This window comes from Myxine glutinosa, chromosome 2, assembly GCF_964187855.1.
Source record: "Myxine glutinosa chromosome 2, kmMyxGlut1.1, whole genome shotgun sequence".
NCBI classification, from domain to species: Eukaryota; Metazoa; Chordata; class Myxini; order Myxiniformes; family Myxinidae; genus Myxine; species Myxine glutinosa.
In genome coordinates this window covers 260,574,651-260,590,389 of record NC_136262.1, presented here as the reverse complement: position 1 = coordinate 260,590,389, position 15,739 = coordinate 260,574,651, and the positions used below count along the sequence as shown (strand labels likewise).

General features: G+C 47.0%; 2 protein-coding genes across 2 annotated transcripts in view; one reads left to right on the top strand and one right to left on the bottom strand.

Moving 5' to 3' along the window:
• The first annotated feature begins 6,322 nt into the window (after positions 1–6,322).
• Positions 6,323–15,739, top strand: part of LOC137420610 (gamma-aminobutyric acid receptor subunit alpha-2-like) — a 189,528-nt gene continuing 180,111 nt past the window's right edge. Inside the window, exon 1 of the mRNA XM_078772492.1 lies at positions 6,323–6,656. Coding sequence (XP_078628618.1) covers positions 6,595–6,656 — 62 coding nt within the window. The 5' untranslated portion in view covers positions 6,323–6,594. The remainder of the gene's footprint in view (positions 6,657–15,739) is intronic.
• LOC144890963 (uncharacterized) lies at positions 10,832–12,270 on the bottom strand. Its single transcript, XM_078772842.1, has 2 exons — positions 11,961–12,270; positions 10,832–11,822 (listed from the first exon to the last, which is right to left on the bottom strand). Exons 1-2 carry the CDS (start codon positions 12,255–12,257, stop codon positions 10,974–10,976), a joined length of 1,146 nt encoding a protein of 381 aa, XP_078628968.1. The 5' UTR covers positions 12,258–12,270; the 3' UTR covers positions 10,832–10,973.

Here is a 15,739-nt window from a genome sequence, read left to right as displayed (position 1 = left end):
GGGAGGTACTGCAGGGTCGTCGTCCATCCTCATGATCAATCACAAGTTACATCTCGTATCAATGGGACCTGGGAGGTACTGCAGGGTCGTCCTCCATCCTCATGATCAATCACAAGTTACATCTCGTGTTGATGGGCCTGGGAGGTACTGCAGGGTCGTCCTCCATCGTCATGATCAATCACAAGTTACATCTCGTGTTGATGGGCCTGGGAGGTACTGCAGGGTCGTCCTCCATCCTCATGATCAATCACAAGTTACATCTCGTATCAATGGGACCTGGGAGGTACTGCAGGGTCGTCGTCCATCCTCATGATCAATCACAAGTTACATCTCGTATCAATGGGACCTGGGAGGTACTGCAGGGTCGTCGTCCATCCTCATGATCAATCACAAGTTACATCTCGTGTCGATGGGCCTGGGAGGTACTGCAGGGTCGTCGTCCATCCTCATGATCAATCACAAGTTACATCTCGTGTTGATGGGCCTGGGAGGTACTGCAGGGTTGTCCTCCATCCTCATGATCAATCACAAGTTACGTCTCGTGTTGATGGGACCTGGGAGGTACTGCTGGGTCGTCGTCCATCCTCATGATCAATCACAAGTTACATCTCGTATCAATGGGACCTGGGAGGTAATGCAGGGTCGTCCTCCATCCTCATGATCAATCACAAGTTACATCTCGTATCAATGGGTTCTGGGAGGTACTGCAGGGTCGTCCTCCATCCTCGTGATCAATCACAAGTTACATCTCGTATCAATGGGACCTGGGAGGTACTGCTGGGTCGTCGTCCATCCTCATGATCAATCACAAGTTACATCTCGTGTCGATGGGCCTGGGAGGTACTGCAGGGTCGTCGTCCATCCTCATGATCAATCACAAGTTACATCTCGTATCAATGGGACCTGGGAGGTACTGCTGGGTCGTCGTCCATCCTCATGATCAATCACAAGTTACATCTCGTATCAATGGGACCTGGGAGGTACTGCAGGGTCGTCGTCCATCCTCATGATCAATCACAAGTTACATCTCGTATCAATGGGATCTGGGAGGTACTGCAGGGTCGTCCTCCATCCTCGTGATCAATCACAAGTTACATCTCGAATCAATGGGATCTGGGAGGTACTGCCGCGTCATCCTCCCTCGTGATCAATCACAAATTACATCTCGTGTTGATGGGCCTGGGAGGTACTACAGGGTTGTCCTCCATCCTCATGATCAATCACAAGTTACGTCTCGTGTTGATGGACCTGGGAGGTACTGCCGCGTCATCCTCCCTCGTGATCAATCACAAATTACATCTCGTGTCGATGGACCTGGGAGGTACTGCCGATGCGATTTCACAAGCTGGGTCATCCTCCCTCGTGATCAATCACAGTGCCATGACCAGGTCTGGCTCATTCCAGACCCGTGTCTCGAATACAAAACGTAACAGGTGTTTGAACCCCCTGGCCGAGACCGAGTGATATTGGCGAATGGTGCATTTCTGCGAGTGGCAAGAACGATGGATTGTTGGTATTATTTTTAATCGGATTGAATATGCCAGGTAAACCGAGCTTGCAACGATGGGTGTGTTCTATTCCACAGGCAGATTAAAAATCAAATCATGTAATGGAGTCTGTAGACGAGGTGGGTTTGCACAATGATGGAATGCTGATGAAGAAAGAAACGACGAATAATCAAAAGCAACTTTATCAGGATTTTCAAGGCTCGTGAAACGCTCAGAATTGGGGATTGTTTGGGTTGGGCCTTGGTCTGCAAAAGGAGAGAGAGATACAAGAGACATGGACAGACAGACAGACAGACAGACAGACGGATGAATCCGAGTGTTGTTGGAGACTTTGGGGCTGCCCGAGCCTGAGTTAGGAATCCAACAAGAGACATGGACAGACAGATGGATTCATCCATTCCGAGTGTTATTGTAGACTTTGTGGCTGCCCGAGCCTGAGCTAGGAATCCAACAAGAGAGATGGACAGACAGATGGATTCATCCATTCCGAGTGTTGTTGGAGAATTTGGGGCTGCCCGAGCCTGAGCTAGGAATCCAACAAGAGACATGGACAGACAGATGGATTCATCCATTCCGAGTGTTATTGCAGACTTTGGGGCTGCCCAAGCCTGAGCTAGGAATCCAACAAGAGAGATGGACAGACAGATGGATTCATCCATTCCGAGTGTTGTTGGAGACTTTAGGGCTGCCCGAGCCTGAGTTAGGAATCCAACAAGAGACATGGACAGACGGATGGATTCATCCATTCCGAGTGTTATTGTAGACTTTGTGGCTGCCCGAGCCTGAGCTAGGAATCCAACAAGAGACATGGACAGACGGATGGATTCATCCATTCCGAGTGTTATTGTAGACTTTGGGGCTGTCCGAGCCTGGGCTAGGAATCCAACAAGAGACATGGACAGACAGATGGATTCATCCATTCCGAGTGTTATTGTAGACTTTGGGGCTGTCCGAGCCTGAGCTAGGAATCGAACAGGAGACATGGACAGACAGATGGATTCATCCATTCCGAGTGTTATTGTAGACTTTGTGGCTGCCTGAGCCTGAGCTAGGAATCCAACAAGAGACATGGACAGACAGATGGATTCATCCATTCCGAGTGTTATTGTAGACTTTGTGGCTGCCCGAGCCTGAGCTAGGAATCCAACAAGAGACATGGACAGACAGATGGATTCATCCATTCCGAGTGTTATTGTAGACTTTGTGGCTGCCCGAGCCTGAGCTAGGAATCCAACAAGAGACATGGACAGACAAATGGATTCATCCATTCCGAGTGTTATTGTCGACTTTGGGGCTGTCCGAGCCTGAGCTAGGAATCGAACAAGAGACATGGACAGACAGATGGATTCATCCATTCCGAGTGTTATTGTCGACTTTGGGGCTGCCCGAGCCTGAGCTAGGAATCCAACAAGAGACATGGACAGACAGATGGATTCATCCATTCCGAGTGTTATTGTCGACTTTGGGGCTGTCCGAGCCTGAGATAGGAATCGAACAAGAGACATGGACAGACAGATTGATTCATCCATTCACTGCGTTATTGTAGACTTTTGGGGTGCTCAAGCGGAGCTAGGAATCCAACAAGAGACATGGACAGACACATGCATTCATCTATTCCGAGTGTTATTGTAGACGTTGGGGCTGCCCTAGCCTGAGCTAGGAATCCAACAAGAGACATGGACAGACAGATGGATTCATCCATTCCGAGTGTTATTGTAGACTTTGGGGCTGCCCGAGCCTGAGCTAGGAATCCATCAAGAGACATGGACAGACAGATGGATTCATCCATTCCGAGTGTTATTGGAGACTTTGGGGCTGCCCGAGCCTGAGCTAGGAATCCAACAAGAGACATGGACAGACAGATGGATTCATCCATTCCGAGTGTTATTGTAGACTTTGGGGCTGCCCGAGCCTGAGCTAGGAATCCATCAAGAGACATGGACAGACAGATGGATTCATCCATTCCGAGTGTTATTGCAGACTTTGTGGCTGCCCGAGCCTGAGCTAGGAATCCAACAAGAGACATGGACAGACAGATGGATTCATCCATTCCGAGTGTTATTGTGGACTTTGGGGCTGTCCGAGCCTGAGCTAGGAATCCAACAAGAGACATGGACAGACAGATGGATTCATCCATTCCGAGTGTTATTGTGGACTTTGGGGCTGTCCGAGCCTGAGCTAGGAATCCAACAAGAAACATGGACAGACAGATGGATTCATCCATTCCGAGTGTTATTCTCGACTTTGGGGCTGCCCGAGCCTGAGGTAGGAATCCAACAAGAGACATGGACAGACAGATGGATTCATCCATTCCGAGTGTTATTGTAGACTTTGTGGCTGCCCGAGCCTGAGCTAGGAATCCAACAAGAGACATGGACAGACAGATGGATTCATCCATTCCGAGTGTTATTGTGGACTTTGGGGCTGCCCGAGCCTGAGGTAGGAATCCAACAAGAGACATGGACAGACAGATGGATTCATCCATTCCGAGTGTTATTGCAGACTTTGTGGCTGCCCACGCCTGAGCTAGGAATCCAACAAGAGACATGGACAGACAGATGGATTCATCCATTCTGAATGTTATTGCAGACTTTGTGGCTGCCCGAGCCTGAGCTAGGAATCCAACAAGAGACATGGACAGACAGATGGATTCATCCATTCCGAGTGTTATTGCAGACTTTGTGGCTGCCCACGCCTGAGCTAGGAATCCAACAAGAGACATGGACAGACAGATGGATTCATCCATTCCGAGTGTTATTGCAGACTTTGTGGCTGCCCACGCCTGAGCTAGGAATCCAACAAGAGACATGGACAGACAGATGGATTCATCCATTCTGAATGTTATTGCAGACTTTGTGGCTGTCCGAGCCTGAGCTAGGAATCGAACAGGAGACATGGACAGACAGATGGATTCATCCATTCCGAGTGTTATTGCAGACTTTGTGGCTGCCCACGCCTGAGCTAGGAATCCAACAAGAGACATGGACAGACAGATGGATTCATCCATTCCGAGTGTTATTGTCGACTTTGTGGCTGCCCGAGCCTGAGCTAGGAATCCAACAAGAGACATGGACAGACAGATGGATTCATCCATTCCGAGTGTTATTGCAGACTTTGTGGCTGCCCACGCCTGAGCTAGGAATCCAACAAGAGACATGGACAGACAGATGGATTCATCCATTCCGAGTGTTATTGTAGACTTTGGGGCTGTCCGAGCCTGAGCTAGGAATCCAACAAGAGACATGGACAGACAGATGGATTCATCCATTCCGAGTGTTATTGCAGACTTTGTGGCTGCCCACGCCTGAGCTAGGAATCCAACAAGAGACATGGACAGACAGATGGATTCATCCATTCTGAATGTTATTGCAGACTTTGTGGCTGCCCGAGCCTGAGCTAGGAATCCAACAAGAGACATGGACAGACAGATGGATTCATCCATTCCGAGTGTTATTGCAGACTTTGTGGCTGCCCACGCCTGAGCTAGGAATCCAACAAGAGACATGGACAGACAGATGGATTCATCCATTCCGAGTGTTATTGTAGACTTTGGGGCTGCCCGAGCCTGAGCTAGGAATCCAACAAGAGACATGGACAGACAGATGGATTCATCCATTCCGAGTGTTATTGCAGACTTTGGGGCTGCCCGAGCCTGAGCTAGGAATCCAACAAGAGACATGGACAGACAGATGGATTCATCCATTCCGCGTGTTATTGCAGACTTTGGGGGCTGCCCGAGCCCGAGACAGGCGACGTGATGGAACTGCAACCTCCTGCGGCCGCGACCAGAATGCCAATGTCTGCCGATGCGATGCTCCAATTGTGATGCAAACACGGGGCGGCGTGCGCTCTCGACGAGACAAGGATGCTAAAGAGTGAAATTATTTCTACACGCGTTTTAATGGTGATGAACATTATAATCCATTATTACCACCACATCATTAAATCCGAAAGGCTTGGAGCACCTTGTGCCGAACTCCATGGAATTCCTCCGGTGACGGAATTGCTTCCAGTTTTTTTAGTTGATGCCTGATGTCCCTAATTCGTTCCTGCACGTTGTCAGGCACTCGGGACAAAATCCATGTATTCTCAGCACTCATCCACGGTCCCCTTCTTAGCTTATCCAGGTGACACATTCCAGGTGGAGGTCCTCACCATGTCGACGTCATCGGCCAAATCTGCCTCTGGATGACAAACTCGATGCTTCGATCCTAAGGGAGTTGAACACCTCATGGAGGATCATTCACACAAACTAATGAAGCAGCCCTGAATATTTACACCATCCCTTCCTCATTTCTGCGGCCTCTTGGTAAAACCGCCCCACGCAAGCCCCTTCCACCATCCTGATTCCACCTCCGCCCACCCTGCGCCGCGATCTTGTCGAGAGCCAGGACGTACGTGTAGCCCGAGCCAGGACGTACGTGTAGCCCGAACCAGGACCGTACGTGTAGCCCGAGCCAGGACGTACGTGTAGCCCGAACCAGGACCGTACGTGTAGCCCGAACCAGGACCGTACGTGTAGACCGAGCCAGGAGGTACGTGTAGCCCGAGCCAGGACGTACGTGTAGCCCGAACCAGGACCGTACGTGTAGCCCGAACCAGGACGTACGTGTAGACCGAGCCAGGAGGTACGTGTAGCCCGAGCCAGGACGTACGTGTAGCCCGAACCAGGACCGTACGTGTAGCCTGAGCCAGGACGTACGTGTAGACCGAGCCAGGAGGTACGTGTAGCCCGAGCCAGGACGTACGTGTAGCCCGAACCAGGACCGTACGTGTAGCCCGAGCCAGGACCGTACGTGAGCCCGAAACAGGACCGTACGTGTAGCCCGAGCCAGGACGTACGTGTAGACCGAGCCAGGAGGTACGTGTAGCCCGAGCCAGGAGGTACGTGAGCCCGAAACAGGACCGTACGTGTAGCCCGAGCCAGGACGCGACTCGTGTGCGGGTTAACGTGCGGTGCCGTCTCTACGTCTACATCCGTAGTGTTTGCTCACCGTCCACCTGGAGATCGTGACTCCCCACCTGCCCGTGGGTTCCGTGTGTGTCTGGGGAAGCTCCTCTGTGCGTTGCCCTGCAGATTGCAGCCATGAACTACCTCGTGGATGTGTACTCTCTGCTCAACATCTTCTTGTTCTACATGTACCCAAGGTGTGTGCGCTTGCGGAGACATCATAAAGGTGTGCCAGATATACCTTTGTATGTGATATTATTGCCGAGGGTTATACTGGGTGGTTTGCCGTTGCCTTCCCAGCGTTGTCCATGCTCTACCCTTTTAAATTCTAAGTGTCAAGAGCAAGGAAGCAGCACGATTTTTAAGTCTTTGGTATGACTCAGATGGGGTTCCAACCACCGACCGAACAGACTCAGAGTGGACGCTCTAACCAATTACACCACCGAGGCTGATACATACATACAGTCACGTGAAAAAGTAAGTACACCCCAAGTAAAGTTTTGACTTTTTCAACATATTTCAACATACAGCTATTTGATCTTCATTTCAACAATATTGATAGACAAAGGTGATATAATATAACAAATATCATGAAACATTTACATTTTGTAGTCCATTGTATAATTTAAATAAACATAAATGCAAATTTCGCACGTGGAAAAAGTAAGTACACCCTTGGCTCTCACAGGTGGTATTGCCCCCTTTGGCAGAAACAACCTCAAGTAGGCGTTTCTTATAACTGTCTACCAGTCTCTGACATCGACTGGGAGAAATTTTTGCCCGCTTCTCCATGCAGAATTCTTTCAGCTGTGCGATGTTTGAGGGGTTTCTTGCATGCACAGCTCGTTTCAAATCCCCCCAGAACATCTCGATGGGATTTAGATCCGGGCTTTGACTTGGCCATTCCAGAACCCTCCATTTCTTTCTTTTCAGCCATTCCTTGGTGGATTTACTGGTATGTTTAGGGTCATTGTCATGTTGCAAGGTCCACCTTCGGTTGAGCTTCAACTTTCCGACAGATGGCCTCACATTATCCTCAAGCACCCTCTGGTACAATGAAGAATACATAGTGGATTCTATGATGGTGAACTGCCCAGGCCCTGATGCAGCAAAGCTGCCCCAAACAATAATATTTCCACCACCATGCTTTACAGTTGGTATCAGGTCCTTGTGGTCAAATGCTGTCTTTGGTTTTCGCCAAACATGTCTTCTGGTACTGTGGCCAAATAGCTCTACCTTTGACTCATCTGTCCAGAGCACATTGTTCCAGAAGTGCTGGTCTTTGCCTCGGTGTTCATTGGCAAACGTTAGTCTTGCCCTGATGTTCTTTCGGGACAGCAAAGGTTTCCTCCTGGCACACCTCCCATGTAGATCAAATTTGTGCAGCCTCTTTCTAATGGTAGACTCGTGCACTTTGACATCAACAGTGGCAAGAGCTACCTGAAGGTCCCGTGATGACATTCTGGGGTTCTTAGAGACTTCTTTCAGCATATTGCGGTCTGCTCTCGGGCTGAACTTGCTGGGGCGCCTGGGGCGGCCTGGCCTGAACAAGTTGGCAGTTGTTTGGAATCTTCTCCACTTGTAGATGATCTTCCGGACAGTCGAATGATTGATTTCAAATTGTTTGGAGATCTTTTTAAATCCCTTCCCAGACTCGTCGGCATCTATAACCTTCTTTCTGAAGGCCTCAGAGAGCTCTTTTGATCTAGGCATGGTGACGCCGCACACTTCAACAACAAAGAGCAAACCAAACGAAATGTCTGAGGTTTAAATAAGACAGGTTCCTCCAAGATCCTCTCTAACGATGTTCTAATCATTTGCACCTGAGCTGGTGCACCTGATTCTAATTTTAGGTATTTGAAGTAGTGATAAATGTCGGGGTGTACTTACTTTTTCCACATGCGAAATTTGCATTTATGTTTATTTAAATTATACAATGGACTACAAAATGTAAATGTTTCATGATATTTGTTATATTATTTCACCTTTATCCATCAATATTGTTGAAATGAACATCAAATAGCTGTATGTTGAAATATGTTGAAAAAGTCAAAACTTTACATGGGGTGTACTTACTTTTTCACGTGACTGTAATTAAATTGAAATAAAAATATAAGACTTTAAAGTTTGTAGAATTTTTTCCCAGAAGTCTACCGCTGTTGATGCACGTCTTATACACCACCTTATATAAAACGTTACATTAGTTATTTGTGGCTGTTTGTGTCCTTTGTGACGTCCTTATAAACATAAAGTCTCCTGTTTTGAATGATCTTCAATTGTGTTTGACTGCCAGATAGGTAAACATAGTAAAAAATATTACCTCACTCCTCTCTGCACATATGCGATCAAGATCAAGACTTGTCTGTGCAAGAGACAAGGTAGTGCTAAACTACAGGTTCGTTTTCCGAATCGTGTTCAAAACAGCATTTAATGTAAATTAATTTGTTCCTCGATTATAAACTGACGTTTGTAGACAGGACAGACATACAGACATAAGCGAACAAATATTGCTTAACTCTATTTCTCGTGCACGGGGTAACAATATTGTTACGGTTCTACGCCACCATTCTTCCCCTTACCAAAGGGGGGGGGGGGGGAGGGATTAATCCCCTTCTTCTTTCTGGGCTTGACGGAACCGAGACTTGAAACGTCCCTTCCGGGCAAACACAAAGTAGGGTTTCGGGACCAACTCTCGCTCGTACCTAATTCCCTGCACCGCCACGGAAGCGAGGAAGCAAGCCTCGCACGAGCCACGTGTGGTTTGGGTACGCCGAGCGGATCGAGTACCACGTGATCCGTGCAGTTTAGTAGTGGAACCCGATTCGAGCGGTTCTATTCGTACCACGCTTAGCCAATGAGGAAACCACAGGAACGATCGAATGAAAAAAGGAAGAACACAGGTTTAATTATTCCCACACGTATATAAAATGATCGGGGATGCAGAGACACAGGGCAGCACTTAATCAGTCTTATCTTATCCCCCGGACTCGGGCCCATCACACTCAAACAGGGAATTGTAGATGGGTTGATGTTCAGCCAAAGGCGTCGACGTGGTCGTCCAGGAACGGCCCAGTCCAGCTCTCCACGGTCCCAGCACGTCCCGCGAAGATGGCAGCAGGCGGTGGAAGGAACCTCGTAGCGCGTCTCCCGAACAAAGGCAGCTGATGAGGTGGAACGGCAAAGAGATATGTGCATACCAGAAGTTTGGTACGATTTCACAAAAGTTTGAGAAAGTAGTTCAGTGACGACAAGACAAGACAACACAGGACAACACAACACAGACACTGCACAGATATATATATAGATATACACACGAAAAGCTTTTGGACAGGCTAAATCCACCTTTGTCATTTAAGATGACTACAATTTTTCCACCTCAGGATGAGATGGCTGGGATATAAAAACAACACCTCCTATAATCTCAGTCATTCATTTACTACCACACTTCCAGGAAATGCATAGACACTCATACAGACCACCACATATAATTAAAATGCTATTTAGGTGAATCAAGGAGGAAATGTATGGCAGGGAAGATGCCTGGCCCCTTCCTCAAAACATGCCAAATTGGGGGCCATAACTACCTTTTGACATGATTTCAAAGAAGCTTTTAAGTACAATGTCCATTGTTTGAAGTTCGAGAATAATCTTTTCTTTCTTAAGACAATCATTTTGGATAGGCTCATGCAGATAGTAGCGGGTTGTCGACAGCAACCGCCCAGGGTGGTACTACCGCCCTGACTTAGGAGTATCAAAGTGGTGCCAGGAACCATCTTACACTCTCCGTGTCAGGATTTCTGGTTTTACTTTCTGTCTCGCTCAAACCATATCTACCGGGCCGAGCTCCAATCTCTCTTTCTCGCAAACAAACACCATACACTTTTCATCAAACACTTTTCTTCTCTTTTATTTAAGGCCTGGCCTCGATGAGCTTTATGCAGTCCGTGCCTGGAGTCTCCAACATAAAACAAAAAGATGGGCAGATGAGATGACTTTGTCGGAGCGACTGTAATAGTCTAGTAGGAAGACTAGGTCCCCCTGCACCCCGCGGAGATATACTTCTAATCAGTGTTTCTAGATTGGAAAAAATGTGTAGAAAATGACTAGCTATGGCCCCAAGCTGAAAAAATGTCCCACATACCATTTTTATGCAAATTACTGCTGCCATTATCAAAAAAACGATTTTTGACATATCTCAGCCAATATTGCAGATAATTGAAAAATGAAGGTGTCTAGACCCATGTTTTTAAGGGCATAGATCATGATAGAACTATTCATAACATGATTACATGTGTCTATGGTATACTAGTATGCTAATTAGTGCTTTATTTACAAAATAATCACAGTTTTACGAAATAATAGACTCATATTAAGGTCCGTCTACACAGACGTTAACACAAAGTTTTATTTTTCTAAATATTACAACTGTCAAAATAGTCCTAGCACTCAATGTGACCACTCTTCTCTTGCTTGTTTTAGATAAACATCATTAGCATTAGTGATTCTACACTGAGTCAGTCATCATCATTTTCATCGAAATCGTCAGAGTCAAACTCTTCTTCTCCTTCCTCTTCCTCCTCCTCTTCGTGCTCTCCTGTGTTCAGAAGATCCACCAGTGAGGTTGGTAGGATGGGACCACTGGACCACATTGGTTTCAACAGTCCTTCATCAGTCCTTATCCATCCTTGCTCCTCATAAGGTTTTGGCTTTTCGATGATAGGTTGATCGGCTCTTTTGTACAATGCTACGCGGTGGTTCACACGCTGGATGTGCGGCTTCAGGGCAGACTGGCATGGAGGAAGGCGAGCCAGATCAACCTTGGACTTGGATGTGAGGGTCTTGTCCTCTCCCACCATTTTTCGTAGCAGCTTGGCACGGACAATGTCCACTGATGACTCGCGACTCTGGCCGTACATCACACAGGTGAATTTTTCTAACTGCCTCTCCACCTCAGGGTTGGCATCCCAGTTGTCACCCAGTTCACCGAATGCCCTGTGAAACCTGGGATTCTTCTCCAGCTTTTTCAAGGGCCCGACTTTTCCCTTCCCTTTGAAGGCACTGGTGCAGTCTTCTCCGCTGAACACATAGTACCCCAGGAGAGTGGCACAGTAGTCCTCTCCCAGGGATTCTGCCAGCTCAGAGACGTTGACAAGTTGGCGATGCTTCCCTGACCCTGTATCCAGGTACACCGTCAGCTTGATGTTGTGGGCATGGTGGAGCAGGATCAGGAGGATGTCTGTGTCCGGTGTTCTGACTACAGCGTTCTTGTATCCGATGGTAGCAGCATGATGGAGGTACAGAACCACCCTGGTATCAGTCTCTTCCTGGTTGCTGTAGATCGTGGGGAGTTCACGTACCTCGACCTGAAACACAAAAAGGCACCGCATTTCAATCACCAGTCACTGCCAGTTTCAGATCTAGACAAACATCACAGGTAATCACCTTTTTTTCAGGAAAAATTACAAATTGAATCGCCATTCACGAAGGGCTTTCAATTTTACCTTGCCATTCGTTGAGGCAAGTTGGTGGGCCTTCCCCTCCACGATCAGCACAGCCATCTCTGTTCTCTCCAGCCTGGTAGCTGCCTCTTGTCCACTCCACACTTTCAGAAGAAGCTGGCACATCTGCTTTTTGTTGTCGTCATTTGCAAGGAACATTTTGAAGTCATATGGCTTCCTGGTTGCTGGTCCAGCCAGAATGATCTTCTCTGAGCTGCCCCGCCTCAGCCTTTCCTGCGCTTTGATTGACTCAGGATGGTAACTGTCAGTGGAGAACAGAAAGTGCTGCTTGGCCACCATCTGATCAAGCACCTGCAAGCATATCGGAACAGGTGCCTTACAGTCACACAGAGGAGAATGTGCTTTGGTAACTTCCATTTTCCATCTGACACTGCACGGCACAGATCTTGTCCAATGGAGAAGACCAGACGCTTCACCTTTTCTGTCTCGATGCCCTCCTTGCCAGTCATTAGCACGCTGAGAAAGCGGACAAGGTCTGGAGGTAGGATGTCTTCAGGATTGAGCTCCATGTCTTCAGCTGTTGGTGGCCATGGTTGGTCTTTACACTCTCTGAAAGCCTGTAGAATACCGTGGCGAAGTTGGAGGGCAACATTTTGGTTCTTGTTTGTGCTTCCGAGTGTGAATGCTCGTGCGAGAGCATTGGAAACTGTTATGTTTGAGCTGTGCACAAGCCAGAAAGAAATGACATCACATTTGTCATGATCAACCTTCGTGAAGTGGATATGCTCCTTGATTGGGTCATTCTGTAGGCGTTTCAGTAGTTTCTCTGACCGATAATTTGAGTTCTCATATCCATTCAGTTTCAGTTCCTCGACATAGAGCAAGCGCAAGGAAGAAAGCTGTAGAACTTTATTCTGCTGGATGACCTGGGTTTGAATGTGTTCCAGTACTGAGTTGAATGCCTTTTCATGGGCGGCTGACATGCAAGCCTGCTCCTTTGGTGCTTCGGCTCTGTGAATCGCACGCTCATAGTTGTAGAATGCTGTGCGGAAAGCTTTAAAACATGACGGATGGTGTTTGGCCTCACATGCAAAGAGGTCTTTGTTTTTCACCTTTCGATGGAGTCGATAGAGACCCATTTTCTCAGCCCGTGTTTCGATTTGCTCCCATGCATTTTCTTTGTTTTTAAAGGATGGGAAGGTTGTAGGCCTCTCAGTATTGCGATGAGCATCTTTGGTCTCAACTTTCTCACAAAATATACACTCTGGCGGGAAGATGGGTTCAGCAGAACCTCCTGGTTTACGAGGAGAGTGATGCCATGATGAGGTTGATGGCCCTGGTTCTGTATCATCTCCCAGACGATGAAAGTGGCGGACAAAGTGCTTATAACACTTGCTGTGATATCCTACTCTTTCTAGGTCATCAGGAAGAGTTGCCGGGATCTGATCACATACTGATTGCATACGACATGGGGAGTCATGCGGTTGGTTGAGACGTCTATCCCGGATCTTTTGAAGCAGTTGCAGTTTTTCTGAAGCAGATCCTTTAATTTTACGGAGGGGCGTGAAATCCCCATGATCAGACATGGATGGTACATGAAGGATGCATGTAGGAGGAGAGCTTTGGGCTGCAGGTTCTACACTCCGTTTTCTTTTGGGCATGCTTGCTGTCGATGTCTACCATCACTGTTAAATGACAAATAAGAAATCACGAATGATGTTAAAAGTGCCTGTGAAAGGAGGCTCTGAGTTTTCAGTGAGGTAACAGAGGTTCTGAGTCATGTTCTACACTAGGGTACTTTTTAGCTGACTAAACCATGTTTAGTGGCATCAAAAGTGCTAATAGCTAAAACATCTAAATTCTTCCACACTAACGTTAGCTATCTAGGCCAATGAAACATTGTGCTAAGTTACTGTAGCTAGCTCAGCTGTCGTGCCTCTTTCTGGTTCAATTCATATGCAGAAGTCAACAGATATGTCTCATGTTTGGCATTAACAAAAGTTTAAGTTACACCGACATTAGGAACATACTGTACATAGATGAGGCTAGCTTTAACGTTAGCTAACATGGTGCTAGCTGGCTCAGCTGTTATTCTGCCTGTTTATGATTTCATGCAGAAACTGAAGTCAAGAGTGTGAGTAACATTATAGTTAGCATCTTACCTGGCTAGATTGGAGGATGAATACCAAGAACAACACACAGATGGAATGGAAGACTGAACTTTCAACTGAGGTATTCAATAACATCAACGTTACCAATTGATACGAGCGCGCGACATTACCAATTGATACGAGCGCGCGAGCGCGCATGTTACATGGATGGAAATGTAAAATGGCAGCTATAGCAGCACTAATTTGGATCTCTAGTCTGTCATTTCTGCACTGTGATTGGATAACATAAAAAAATATGTTTGGGAGTTAACAGCAGGAGTTGGTAGATTTTACGTGGGCTGGGTGAGAAACCTTTAAATAAGCAAGTGAAAATCTCTCGCAATACAAAGTCAATGGTGGGAAGAAAAGTTGAGTGGTACCAATGTTACTGCCAATGTCCCGCCCCTATGCAAGACTCAGGAGCATCTTGTTGACATTTAACCTTGAAAATACCTGGGTTTAGACCCCTTATGTACCATGTTAAGTTATCTGCAGTATTAACGTATCCTTATCATTTGTAAAACTGATTATTTTGTAATTACAGCATTAATATGCATACTAGTATACCATAGACACATGTAATCATGTTATGAATAGTTCTATCATGATCTATGCCCTTCAAAACATGGGTCTAGACACCTTCATTTTTCAATTATCTGCAATATTGGCTGAGATATGTCAAAAATCGTTTTTTTGATAATGGCAGCAGTAATTTGCATAAAAATGGTATGTGGGACATTTTTTCAGCTTGGGGCCATAGCTCGTCATTTTCTACACATTTTTTCCAATCTAGAAACACTGATTAGATGTATATCTCCGGGGGGTGCAGGGGGACCTAGTCTTCCTACTAGACTATAAGGGCAGGCTCGGCTTGTAAAGGTTCCACCTCACGACTCCACGCGGGAATTTTTTTTTTTTGTATACAAGATCGAGGCTCATGTAAGAGCTAACATTAATCACATTTTAAAAAACGGACAAATAAAATATATAATAAGGGGAGCGATAGACAAGATGGGGAGAGAGGGGGAAGCACACAAGCACAACATTTGAGAGCAGGGACATCGGGAGATCTGTGGGAGGGAGAGGGCTTGGGGGGAGGTGGGAGAGGTATAAAACATGGACACTGCAAGGACTTCCAGGAAAGAAGTTGGAATTTCAAAAAAAGTGGATCTGGGGTGAATTAGTGGGGGTAGAAAAGATCAAGGTTTTGGATGGGGAAGATAAGAGGTGGTGGTGAACAGCTGTTTTTAAGACCTGGAGGGAGGAGAGGGATTGAAGAGAGTGAGGGAGTTTGTTCCAGACACGGGAGTAAAAAGGAATGAAAGAGTGAAGGTGAGCAGAGAGTCTTGATTTTGGCAATTTCACCATGAGAGGGTTGGTGGCAGATCTTGTGCGACCTGCAGGAATATTTGGGGGACAGAGCACAGAGAGAGCTGGGGGAGCAAGGCCGGAGAGGAGTCGGTAGAAGACAGAAAGACCACCAACCTGCCTGCGGTGGGTGAGTGAAAGGCCTTCGGAGTTAGCTTCATCGCGGGAATGGGCACCCGGCAAGATTCCAGCAAATAATTAAATAATTAAAGATTAAATAATAATTAAAGATAGAAAATTAAAGATTCCAGCAAAGCCCCCCCCCCCCGCCGCCCCCCATCCCTTCCATGTGTGTTCTTATGC

Excerpts from the sequence above, each read along its gene's own strand:
- LOC144890963 (XM_078772842.1), bottom strand. The coding sequence starts at position 12,257 with ATGGTGGCCAAGCAGCACTTTCTGTTCTCCACTGACAGTTACCATCCT. Across the intron at positions 11,823-11,960 it reads TTGCCTCAACGAATGGCAAG|GTCGAGGTACGTGAACTCCC; the intron begins GTAAAATTGAAA and ends TTTGTGTTTCAG.